General features: G+C 37.2%; 1 protein-coding gene and 1 non-coding gene across 2 annotated transcripts; both read left to right on the top strand.

Annotated features, from left to right (window-relative positions):
- Positions 1-781: 781 nt before the first annotated feature.
- On the top strand, positions 782-2,195 carry LOC145054273 (uncharacterized). Its single transcript, XM_079002424.1, has 2 exons — positions 782-1,165; positions 1,205-2,195. The coding sequence occupies exons 1-2, from the start codon at positions 883-885 to the stop codon at positions 2,032-2,034; spliced, it is 1,113 nt and encodes a 370-aa protein (XP_078858550.1). The 5' UTR covers positions 782-882; the 3' UTR covers positions 2,035-2,195.
- Positions 2,196-12,221: 10,026 nt separating this feature from the next.
- LOC145056066 (small nucleolar RNA R71) lies at positions 12,222-12,328 on the top strand. Its single transcript, XR_013685604.1, has one exon. It is a non-coding gene; the product is annotated as a small nucleolar RNA R71 (small nucleolar RNA).

The raw sequence follows: 12,328 nt of genomic DNA, 5'->3' as shown, positions 1-12,328 counted from the left end.
GGCATCGTTCTTATCACAATTGTAAAAAAAATCTCAAAGAAAATTGGCACATTATCTTGGAAAAATAGCACTTTTTCAATAAAAATTTGAAAAGAAAAGAAAAATCCCTCAAAACTTAACCTCTTTTTTAGAACAACCCTCAAAACTTAACTAATATATGGGGCTATGGGCAGATGAAGTTTTTTATCATTTAATACATGCATCTTGATAACTATAAATGATGCTTATAAATTTAAAATAATCAATTCCATTAGATTGCATTTTAGTCCAAAAAAATAATAATTATGTTCATGTATAAGGTATATGTGACAAAATAATGGGATTGATTTGAATATAGTATGTCTAAATGAGTTCTAATAAAAAAATAATTGTGGATGTTGTTCGGGGACCACAACACCGTTTTTTATTAACATTTGATAATTGAATATAATTACAATAATTATGATACAAAAATGTCTATCTTTAAACCAAATTAATGTTCTGAACAGTTAAAGTACATTTCAAAAGGAAAAAAACTTAGCTTTCTTTTGAAACTTTTTAATGTTATTTATTATATATATTATAAATAATACATAGCTCAAATACATTCAACTACATTTAGATATATGATATTTTATAAAATAAAACCTTTTATTAGTGAAAAAACTTTATCCAGCTTTTGCTATTTGACTTAATCAAGCATATATTAAATTTGATAGTAACTCCCCAACTAACACTTCAACGCCTCGCATGTTCATGCAACATTAATGAGTTTACGTATACTAGTGAGTTGTGAGTTCTAATCTAAAGTTGCAAGTTGCAGCACAACGCTGTATATATATGTATCGATCCCTGGCCGGAGGAAGAAGAACAAATCTCAGGAAAGTTTGAGCAGAGGCATCAATGGGTTTCTCTCAAAAATGGGGTTGTGTGATTCTGTTAGGGCTTGCCATTGTCTTCCACTTGAGTGCATTTGCTCTTGGAGATGGCAATGATGAAACAACTCGGTGGGGTGATGACTGTCGGTTTAGTCGGAGGAGAGATTGTGATGGCCGTGGAGGATTTGGGCGTGGTGGTAGGGGTATTGGCGGAGGAGGCGGGTTTGGTGGGGGTGGAGGGAGAGGTGGTGGTTTAGGAGGTGGCCGTGGGGGAGGACTTGGTGGTGGAGCGGGAGGAGGTGTTGGAGGTGGAGGAGGACTTGGTGGTGGCGGTGGAGGCGTTGGAGGTGGAGGAGGACTTGGTGGTGGCGGTGGAGGCGGTGTTGGAGGTGGGTCAGGTCATGGTGGTGGGTTCGGAGCTGGGGGAGGAGTAGGTGGTGGAGCCGGAGGTGTTGGTGCTGGTGGAGGAGGAGGCAGCGGTGGTGGCGGAGGTGGTGGTGTTGGAGGTGGTTCCGGTCAAGGGAGTGGGTTTGGAGCTGGAGGAGGAGTAGGTGGTGGAGCTGGAGGAGTTGGTGTCGGTGGGGGTGGAGGTGGTGGTAGTGGAGGCGGTGGTGGTGTTGGAGGTGGATCTGGTCAGGGAAGTGGGTTTGGAGCAGGGGGAGGAGTTGGTGGTGGAGCCGGAGGAGTTGGTGTCGGTGGTGGTGGAGGTGGTGGTAGTGGGGGCGGCGGCGGTGTTGGAGGTGGATCCGGTCATGGAAGTGGGTTTGGAGCAGGGGGAGGAGTTGGTGGTGGAGCTGGAGGAGTTGGTGCCGGTGGAGGTGGAGGAGGTGGTGGTGGAGGTGGAGGTGGTGGTCTTGGAGGTGGTTCCGGCCATGGAGGCGGCTTTGGAGCTGGGGGAGGAGTAGGTGGAGCCGGAGGTGTTGGTGCGGGTGGCGGCACTGGCGGTGGTGGTGGCGGTGGCATTGGAGGTGGCTCCGGTCATGGGGGCGGCTTGGGAGGTAGGGGAGGGTTAGGTGGTGGTGGTGGTTTAGGTGGAGGATCAGGTGTTGGTAGTGGTGGTGGAAAAGGAGGAGGTTTCGGAGTCGGGATAGGCATCGGAATTGGAGTTGGAGTGGGCGCCGGTGCCGGCAAAGGAACTGGTAGTGGCTCCGGTAGTGGTGGCGGTGGTGGAAGGTGAAACTGTCACAAGACAAAAGGAGACAAAAGGTCAAGTTTTGTCCTTGGAAAGATATAATTCAAGTGTGTAGTGTAGCTGGATTGAAAATGTTCCATTTACTTTGGTAATAATTTGTATTAGAGTTGCTATATAATTGAATATGCATTTTGCTTTTGAAACAACTATAATTATTATTTAAACTATCAGTTTTTGTACTACATAAATTATTAATCGTTTAATTTAAAACAATTATAATAGTTTTATATTCAAGCTTTTAGTAGTATTATTTTAAATACATCGATATCCCAAGACAATGTTATAATAGAAAATCATATCAAATCTGTGTGAAACGAAACAATGATGGGAAAAAAAATTGAGACAAAAGTGTATTTTAAAAAAGTCACCATCTACTTCACAAGTAATAATGTTGAAAGAAACTGAAACCGAATAATCCATCCAATCTGAATGAGTTTTGGATTATTTGGTTTTTGGGTTAATCACACCAGTTAACCACATAAGACAATCCTTATTCGATTTGATTACGGTTTAATTGGATAAAAAAAATTTATAGAAACCAAAATAGAAAGATATTTAATTTCTCTTATTATATACTTATATTTATCACAAATTTAGAAACGTTCCGATATACTTTGTCGTGATGGGCTTTAACTTTATAAGAATTTAGAACCCGAAAGCCCCTCCTTCATGTTCAATGACCAATCTCTTTAGATTAATATGGTTTTTAGGCTTCTTCTTTTTAAGAGTGATGTTTTTTCGGTTTACTGTTTTACTATAATTTAGTCGGCCATTCTCAAATTGGGCCAATTAGGATAGTTCTTAGTTATTGGTTATTGTCTTATTGATTTATTGCAATGTTGAAAGACAAGAAAAAAGTGTTAAGAAAAAAAAAACTGTTTGCATGAATAAGAAAAAAAATTAGTGCTTCCTATTGTTTCATACGTACTTAAAAGAAAGAGAGTTTTGATTTTGTTACTGTTAGTTTTGAAATTAAAAAAAAAAAAAAAAATTAACCAAACCAATAAACCGACCAATTAACACCCAATCTTAGCCATATATTTATGTTTTGTGTATTGGGTTTATATATTTGTATATTGTATTTTAGTGTGACTTAGTTAGCCAACATGTATTTAGGGGTGTCAAATCAGTGATTTTTTTCTCTATTTTTTTTTATTTTGACACAACACGGTTTTTATGAAACACAACACGATATGATGTCGTGTTTATTTTTATTAACACAGAAACGAATCGATTGAAACACGACAAATATGAAACGACAAGACAGAGATAACATACTAAAATTATTATTTATTTAATTAAATACTTAATCACATATAACATAACAAACACAAAATACATGCTAAATTGTGCCAATTTCGTATTGAAATTTTAACACCAACACAGCACGACAGGACATCATGTTTTTTACACTTGACACTAACACGATACGAACTCAAATTTTGATTCTGTCATAATTTCGTTTCTTGACGTGATCTTTTATTTTATCGTATCATAAATTGACACCCCTAATAATTATATAATGTCGGAATGTAAATATGTGAGTTGTAGAAAAATCATTTGTTAACATGGTATAAGCTTTTTTTTTAAACCTTAGCCAATCCTACCCTCCCCCTCTCTATTTTATCGACAACTTCGCCTATCCATCTCTTCTAACCTTCATCATTCTTTTTTCCTGTATTGCTTCACTTCTTCTTTCAAGACAACCTCCACTCCTACTGATAAGATTTATGGTATTACTAATATCAAATCTTACATCTCAGTTACGATTCATGGTGCGAGCTCTTTAATGTCCATTGTATTGGTTATTTAGTTTACATCATCTTGATGGACCTTCCAGCAAACCCACCGATTTGGAATGGTGCAAGATTGACTCCATTGTCTAACAATGGCTTTACCGTACATTAACTCAACCTCTACTCCAAACAATTATCACCGATGATTCCACCGCTCATCAAGTTTGTTAACAAATAAATCACAAAAGGTGTCCAAACCGGTTACTTTAATCCGACAATGAACATATCAATACTAAATTTGTTTTGGCCAGAATCCAACGAAATATGTGTTTTGAGGTTTCTCCCGTGTATTTATTTTCTAGTTTATAACCCGTGAGAACCACGGTTACAAATTTAATTAAACTTTAATAGTAAAAAACTCAAAATTATTAATCACTTATTTTAAATAAATTATTAATTAAGAGATTTTTTTTAGTTATATAAAATTATAATCATTGATTTAAATAAATATATAAAATTATATTACTTTATAATTTGTATTAATTTTATTTTAATTTTATTCTAATGTTATTAATTTAATGTAATTAGAGTGAGAAATTTAAAATTTGAAATTTGAACTTGTATAATCAATAAATTGATAATTGACATGCATTAATTAGGAGATATAATATGGTGACATATGGCAAAAGAAAAATAAAATATGCATTAATTATGAGGCCTAATATGTTGACACATGTCAAAAGGAAAATAAAATTATTCTTTTATTAGAATAGAGATATTAGAATAGGGATTTACTAGTTTATAACCCGTGATCACCACGGCTATAAAATTAATTAAGCTTTCGTATTAAAAAATCAAAATTATCAATGAATTATTTTAAATAAATTATTACTTAAGAGATATTTTTTTAGTTATATAAAATTATAATCGTTGATTTAAATAAATACGTGGAGTTATATCATTTTATAATTTATATTAATTTTATTTTATTTTTTAATCTAATGTTATTAATTTAATATAATTAAAGGGATAAATTTTAAATATTGAAATTTAAAATGAAGAATCAATTATCAATTATTAATTTAATAAAATTAGAGTGGAAAATTTAAAATTTGAAATTTGAAATGAATAATTAATAGGTTGACAAGTGGCATGATAAATGATATATAACATTAATGAGGGGTTCTAATTGCATGACACTTATCAACATGAGATTAAACCTATTCTTTTATTAAAATAGGGATTTATTTAAATCGAACCGATTTGTTCGGTTTAGAAAATCTAAAAACCAATTATTAATGTTACAAATAAAATCCAAATTTCAATGTTTCATACATATAATTTATTTGAAGTTTTACATATAAAAAAATTCCAACCTCAAATATGAAGTTCAAATCACACAAAAAATAAAAAGTTCCAACCCAAACATAAAATACAATGTCGAAACGTAAGACTTAACTTCCAAACATAAACCAAATTTATAATTCATGAATGAAATTTGGTAATTTAGTTTGGTTTGATCTGAACTCTACCATGCCATATAAAAATGATTGCCTAAGTTAATAATTCGGTTTGATGTGAAACCAAACAAAAAATCAAATCTGAAATCCAGTTTGGTCCAGAATTAATATCGGTTCGATTTTGATTTTTTTTTTGTCTCAAAATCAAATATTGCACACCCATAGTAATTGGTTTTAAAATTTACAAAACCCAGTTTGTGACATTCGTTTTCTCGGTTAATAATTTCAATTCTTTAATTTTAAGTGTTTTTTTATTGTACCGGCGCGACTAAGTTAAGGGTCTTGGTGAGACTGAGTTAAGGGTCTCAGCGCAACCTTAAATGAAGCTCGCGACGCGATGGGTTTGCTGGTCCAAACCCTAGAAGCCTCAATTTTTGGGCTTATTTAATGACACAAAGCCCTAGGATTTCTTCATTCACTTAGCTTCCATCTCAAAGAAACCCTCCCATACAAACCTTATCCATTTTGGAGTAGTTTTTTTTCTCGGTGAAGCTTGAAGGTGCCACTTGTTGCAATAAGTTGTTGTTCATTTCTAATCCAACAATCATAAACCTTCCTACTAACCTTGTAAGTATTAAAGTTCCATTCTTTATGCTTTATATATGAAATATCAAGATTTTTGGTTTAGTTTTGGTCCTTTCTAGTTGTTTAAGGGTGGAATCTGGAAAACTCTAGGCCCAAAGGTTGAACCTTGGGGTCTTATGGACCCTTTGTGACTGATTGATATGATTTTTATCTTGCAATTGATGTCATGCAAGGTCATGAGTTCATTTTGGTATCTTTTGACTTAGGTTAAGAGATCTTGGTATCAAAGGCTCCCAAATGTATAAAGTTTGGAACTTTTCTCCATTAAGACCATGTTTTGATAGGTTCTAGAAGTTTACAGCTTAAGTATTAAAGGATTAAGACCTTAAGGAAAAGGTGGTTGCTAAGTCAGGCTTAGCAGCATGACTGACCTGAGGTCATGGCGCGACCTTAGGGGTTTTCCGAACTAAATTTCCGTATGTCACAACGTGATAATTTGTAACTTTTGTTAACCGTTGCCTATTTTACCAGTTTGACTTTTGGTCAACTCATGATTTTAGGGTGTAAACTGAGGATTGACCTCTGGTTGGTTTAGATGGTGTGTATAGTTGAAGCTGCAAGACTTTGAGTATTGTATTTTCAGCTCTTTGAGTCAAGTGAGGTCGCTCAAAACCCTATTTTACCAGTTTTACTAAATTCTCTCTCTTTTTTTACATGTACCTCACTTTCTCTCACTCAAAACCCTACATGCTTAAGTAGGGGCGCTCAACTTCAACCTTTATTGGCTAAAATAATAATTTTCCTGGATACATTTATGGTACACGATGCTAAACATATTGCATCCTTCGGGCTAAGCGAGGTCGTGTTTTTGTCCCATGATTTCACTGGAATAAGGAAGCCACAAATACACTAGAACGTATATAGGCTCAACTAAACATTTGAGTTTTCATGCAATCATCAACATAACTCTAACATGGAATCCTAATTACTTTCACCAAAATTTTCTAAATTAAGTCCTAAGCAACATTTTTTGTATGCAAAAATTTAAAAATTAACCTAAATTAGGACATTAGGATTCTACATTTACTAAGATGACATCAACCCCCTACCCCACACTTAATTTATGCAATGTTCTCATTGCATATATTTCATGAAAAGAAAAACAAAACAAATATAGAGGGAATTGGAACAAACTCCCTTGGGATAGCAGTTGATAGGCTGATCATCTTCTATTAAGCTCTTACTTCAATCGACTTTAGACATGTGAACAAGTCATCCATATCGTGGACATCAAATCGCATGTGGGTAGCTCCAAATGTGCAGGAAAAATACTGTAAAATCTTCAGGAATTGATTGCAAAGAATAAGTGGTCAAGTGGTGAAGCTATTAGCATCAAATCACCAGCCCTTGTAGTAGATAAATGAATGACTCGTCGAGTCATATAAACGACTCGTCGAGTAATAGCGCGAAATTATTGAAATCGTGAAAATGTATTGCGACTTGTCGATTAGGTTAACTGCACTCGGCGAGTCATCGCTAGGTGAAAAATAAAGAAATTTTGTCTTGAATCCAGCTTGTAATGGACTTCAAAAACCCCCCAATTTCTTCAGTAAACATTCACTCCTAAACCCCTTAGGACCGGACTCGACACTTAGACTCGATACGTCGACCTTTCTTGACTCGTTTCCATGTTTTTCTCACATACTCTAGACTCCTTATGCAAGCATTTCCTAAACCAAATTCTGAAATAAACCAAGGCAAATAAAACATCAAGCACATAAGAGTTTAAGTCCTAATTAAGAATTTAAAACACACCAAACAAAATAAAAACAAATAAAAAATTGTTCAATAAGACATAAAAGAAACTAAGCATCATCTTCTTCCTCATCATGGCCATGCACAACCCCGCTCCCACCAGCTCCACTCTGCCTTGCGTTAATGATCTCGTCCCAAGAAGGAATGTAGGGGAAGTTACCCCCATCAATGTGTGGAATATGAAAATGGTCAAAAAGTCGCACATGGGATTCGTTGCTAAAATCAATACCCCTCACCAATTGGTCTTGGAGCCTCCTCATCTCGACGTTGTACCAATCCATTGGTACTTCGTCATTATCCATCGGAATCACCGGCGGTTCCTCCTCCACTTCCCGCTCATGTCTCGATCGAACCCTTTGTCCCGGTGCCTCGGGCCCGATCACCGGATCGTCATGTCGGATAGCATAATGACCTCCTCCATAATCTTCAACAATACGTGCCCTACAAAAAAGAATGGGATTAAAGGGAGATGTCAGGATCTCTGTCAGCAAGTTCCAAGCACCACTAGTCATTAGCCCGTAAGAATGGGCTAAACGTGTCACGAACATGCCACCATTATTTTTTGAAGTTTTGCGGTCCTTGACCGCTCCCTCCGCCAAGTATGAAGCGATGCATCATGGAATGTTGCAGAAAGTATTGGGTGTAATGATGCTCCAAAGAAAGAAAACATCAAGGTTAGAAACCTTGTCATCATCTTTCCTTTGGTTAATGGTATTTGAAATAAGCCGGTGAATAAGGCGGTGTGTAGGTGATCGTATGCTCCCTTCTTGAGCCGACTTCGGGATGTAAACTTTATTAGAAATGGTGCTCCACCAACTTGAACTTGTGATCCCATCCGGAAATGCTTTGTGGCAATGCTCCAAAAATGTATGAAATGCATCCGTGTTGACCACTTGTTGGTCATATATCCCCAATCTCCAAGCTAGTTCGACCATGGAACAATGACGAAGCTCGCCCCCAAGACAAAAAGTAACACTTCCGGGGTTATAATAATCATCCACACCCTGGAAGTGTATTGTGGAAAAGAACACCAGGCACATCTCACGATAAATCGGCTCTTGAATACGGAAGACACGACTCCATCCATCACATGTAATGGATACTCCATTGTGCACAAATGTCTTGACTATATAAGGGGCCAACTCTTATTAATAACGGACTCTCCCCAACCATTCCCAATCAATTGTATTGGGAGCACATATCTCCTTTTTCTGGAGCTCCGCAAGCTTCTTCTTCCACTTGGTTCTTGTTGAATTTGAGTTGATTTGTGGAAAATGAAACCAAGGGAAATCTCCTTGACTTCCTCGAGAGCCTTGTCCTCATGAAAACATGGTTCCTATAAAACGATTAACAAAAAATCCAAAAGACACAGAAACACATTAAAAAAAATCTTTTTGGGCTCCCGACTGGACTCGTCGAGTCCATGAACGACTCGGCGAGTCTGATGAACTGCGCGAGTCATTCGACGGGTCAGTTCCAATGCACCCATAAAAACTCAAAATTTTTCCAAGGGTTTGTCCAGGGATGTCCATAAAGTGTATTAGAGCAAAAATATCCATCCAAAACACCACAATTAATCCAAAATGAAAAACCCTAAAAATTCACTAAACTTCAAAAACGGGTGTTCTATAAAATTGATACCTTATAACTTCTAAAAATCATGACTTTAACAGAATTATTGAAGAAATTAAGTACCTTGGTTGATGGAATTCGAGAATTTTGAAGAAAAGTTGAAGAACTTGATGAGTGCTTGAGAGAGAATACGAGTAGGCGCACGACGAGTATGAATGGAATATGAGCACATTAGGGTAAAAACCCTAATTTTACCAGATGTAAAAATATAATTATTAATTTTTTTTTCTGTAAATAAAATCGACTCGTCGAGTTAGGGTCAGACTCGGTGAGTCTAGTCGCGAATTGAAACTCATCTGGATTCTGAATAGACTCGTCGAGTCAGGGTCAAACTCGGCGAGTCACTTGCAAAAATTTCAAAAATTATATCATTTTGTCATGTATTTATAAAAAAAATCAATCCACCCCACACTCAGCCCATACGTACTCTCAGGCAGTCATGTTTGATGATTTAGAAGATGAAAACAGAAAAAGAAAATCCTAAAAACGAAAATCAAACAAAAACTAAAACGAGAAAGATAAAAGAAAGCAAACTCCCACAACGGGTTGCCTCCCGTCAAGCGCTTCTTTTTAAGGAGTCGTTAGCTGGACTCCTTCCCATCTACGTTTCTTCATTTTCCTGCATCGGGAATGCACACCTAATCTTTTGCGGTTTATACTTTGTCTTGTAAGCATGTATCTTCTTCTTGTATGTCCGTCTCAATTCTTCTCTATTTTTCCTTGTAGCATCATCTTCAATTGCATGAATTTTCCTTTTCCCCACCTTCTTCTTCTTCACCCCATTCTCTTGCACCCTCTTTTGTACTCCTCCTTCTTTAAACTTAATTACTTCATAGTTGGTAAAAACTCGGGCTCGAGGTTTGGTTATACGTGACTCAATGAATGGGTTATCAGCATCATCTTTCCTAACCCTTGCATTTTCCTCTTCTCCGAAACTTGCCTCCTCATCAAGTCGAGTGTTTTCATCTTCTTGCATCATTGTATCGAGGCAAGCTACTTGAACATGTTGGAAGTCACCATACGCTTTAACAATTCCGCCTTCTGCTGCTCGATCTTCTAAAGAATTAGGAAAGATCTTCATGTCCAAATCAGGCATGGGACTGGTGACAGGCAGGTCAAGATAACCCAAATTGCTGAAATTTTCGACTGGACTCATCGAGTCTGTCGACTCGATTCGGCGAGTCGGTGCAAATTCCTCACATTCCATTGTGTTTTCTGAAACAATTCCTTTCAGCAACTTCTCTATCTCCTCTAAATCTTTTTCAACATCATCATTTCCTCCAAAAGATAGTAGAAATTTACTGGGATCTTCTTGTTGTAAGAGTGCAAGTTCTTTTTGGAGTATTTAATCATCAAAATAAATGAAGGAAACTTTTTCTTTTCTTGTTTCTCCTTGCTTAATATCTGGTATAGCTTTAAACACAGCCGACTCATTTCCTACCCTCAATGTTAGTGTGGACTCGCATACATCTATCAATGCGCATGCGGTATTTAAAAATGGCCTCCCCAAAAAAATTGGAATTTTGGGGTCTTCTTCCATGTCAAGCACTACAAAGTCCACGGGGAGTACAAATTTGTCCACTTTTATGAGAAGATCTTCACAAACACCTCTTGGACGAATTATTGTCTTGTTTGCCAAATGGATCTTCATATTAATAAACCTCGGCTCCGGTAAATTCATCTTCTTGAAGAAAGACAAAGGCATTAAGTTAATACTTGCACCCGAATCGGTGAATGCTTGAGTAGCAAGTATATTTCCAAATTGGCAAGGAATCGAGATGCTTCCCGAATCGCCCTTATTTTCTGGTAGTTCATTTAATACTAATTCTGTGACTTCTACCATATCTTTTCTAGCAACAACGAGACCCTTAAGCAAGTTTAAATATTTGGGTGTTTAAAGCATCATTTCAACAAATGGAATGTTGACTTGAAGGGCTATAACATGTTCCATGAAAGCTCTGTATGCTTTGACCTTTTCATCAGGTATGGCTCGAGTTGAAAATGGCAAAGGAGGCCTGTAAGGCTTTAAGGAAACAACAAATTTGTCATCATGGCATGGACTCGTGGAGTCCATTAGAGGGACTCGGCGAGTCGGATCGGGTTTAGCTGAACTCGACTCTTCTGTCTTTTCTGCTTGCACCTTAGTTGAGACCTTCTGTGCAGGGGTCAAAGGAGTGAAAATTTCTCCATAACTAGATGTTATAGCATTCACATTCTCCATTCTCGGATTATTCTCGGTTTTACTTGGAAGTTCACCCGGTCTTCTCTCGTTCACTTGATGTGCTAGTTGCCCAAGCTGTTTCTCAATGTTGAGTATAGATGCTTGCTGATTCCTAAGTATAGTCCTGGTCTCTTGTATTGCAGCATCATGATCATTGTGCCTCTTCTCAGACGCGTCTATAAATCTTGTGAACATTTCTTCTAAATCGGCTCTTTTTTCCACAACCGGTTCTTCCTTTTGATAGAAACCCCTCTCTTTTTGCTTGTATTTCTCTTCCTTTGCCTTTTTGTATTCTTCATACGGGAGCCATTCCTTCTTGGGTTTCTACCAATTCTCATCGTATCTGTCGCCACTTGAATAGAAAACTTGCGCCTTTTTGTTTCCATTCTCATCCAAGTCACGTTCTTTAGTTAAGTGAGGTCCCCTACAATTTTCACATCCCACCCGGATAGCATGGATTATTTGATCGATCTTCGTCATTCTTCTATCTAAAATGTCTAGTTTAGCCATCATCGCCGCCATGCCATCGTTGACCGTGTTCACTACCTCCTACTTACTTCATTTCGTGGGTTGTGGTATTCTCTAGAATTCTTAGAGAACTCTTCAATTAATTCTTTGATCACCGGGGGTGCCTTCTTTGTGAGCGGGCCTTGCGAGTCAAGTAACTGCCTTGTTGTGACATTGACTCCGTCATAGAAGATGGAGACTTCTTGTTGACTATTAAGGTCATGGTGTGGGCAATTCCTTAGCAGGCTCTTCTATCTCTCCCAAGCTTCATATAGTGACTCTCCAGCATGTTGTTCAAAGTTAGCAATGACCTTCTTCAACTT

The sequence above is a fragment of the Lactuca serriola genome, chromosome 5 (assembly GCF_051521515.1).
Source record: "Lactuca serriola cultivar US96UC23 chromosome 5, Lser_US96UC23_V15, whole genome shotgun sequence".
In the NCBI taxonomy this organism is placed as follows: domain Eukaryota; kingdom Viridiplantae; phylum Streptophyta; class Magnoliopsida; order Asterales; family Asteraceae; genus Lactuca; species Lactuca serriola.
The sequence above is the reverse complement of the archived record's forward strand: the minus strand, read 5'-3'. Positions and strand labels throughout refer to the sequence as shown.

What these genes read in the sequence shown, in the direction of transcription:
- LOC145054273 (XM_079002424.1), top strand. Translation starts at nt 883, where the DNA reads ATGGGTTTCTCTCAAAAATGGGGTTGTGTGATTCTGTTAGGGCTTGCC. An exon ending in AGCGGGAGGAGGTGTTGGAG is followed by an intron (nt 1,166 to 1,204) that starts GTGGAGGAGGAC and finishes GAGGCGTTGGAG; the next exon opens with GTGGAGGAGGACTTGGTGGT.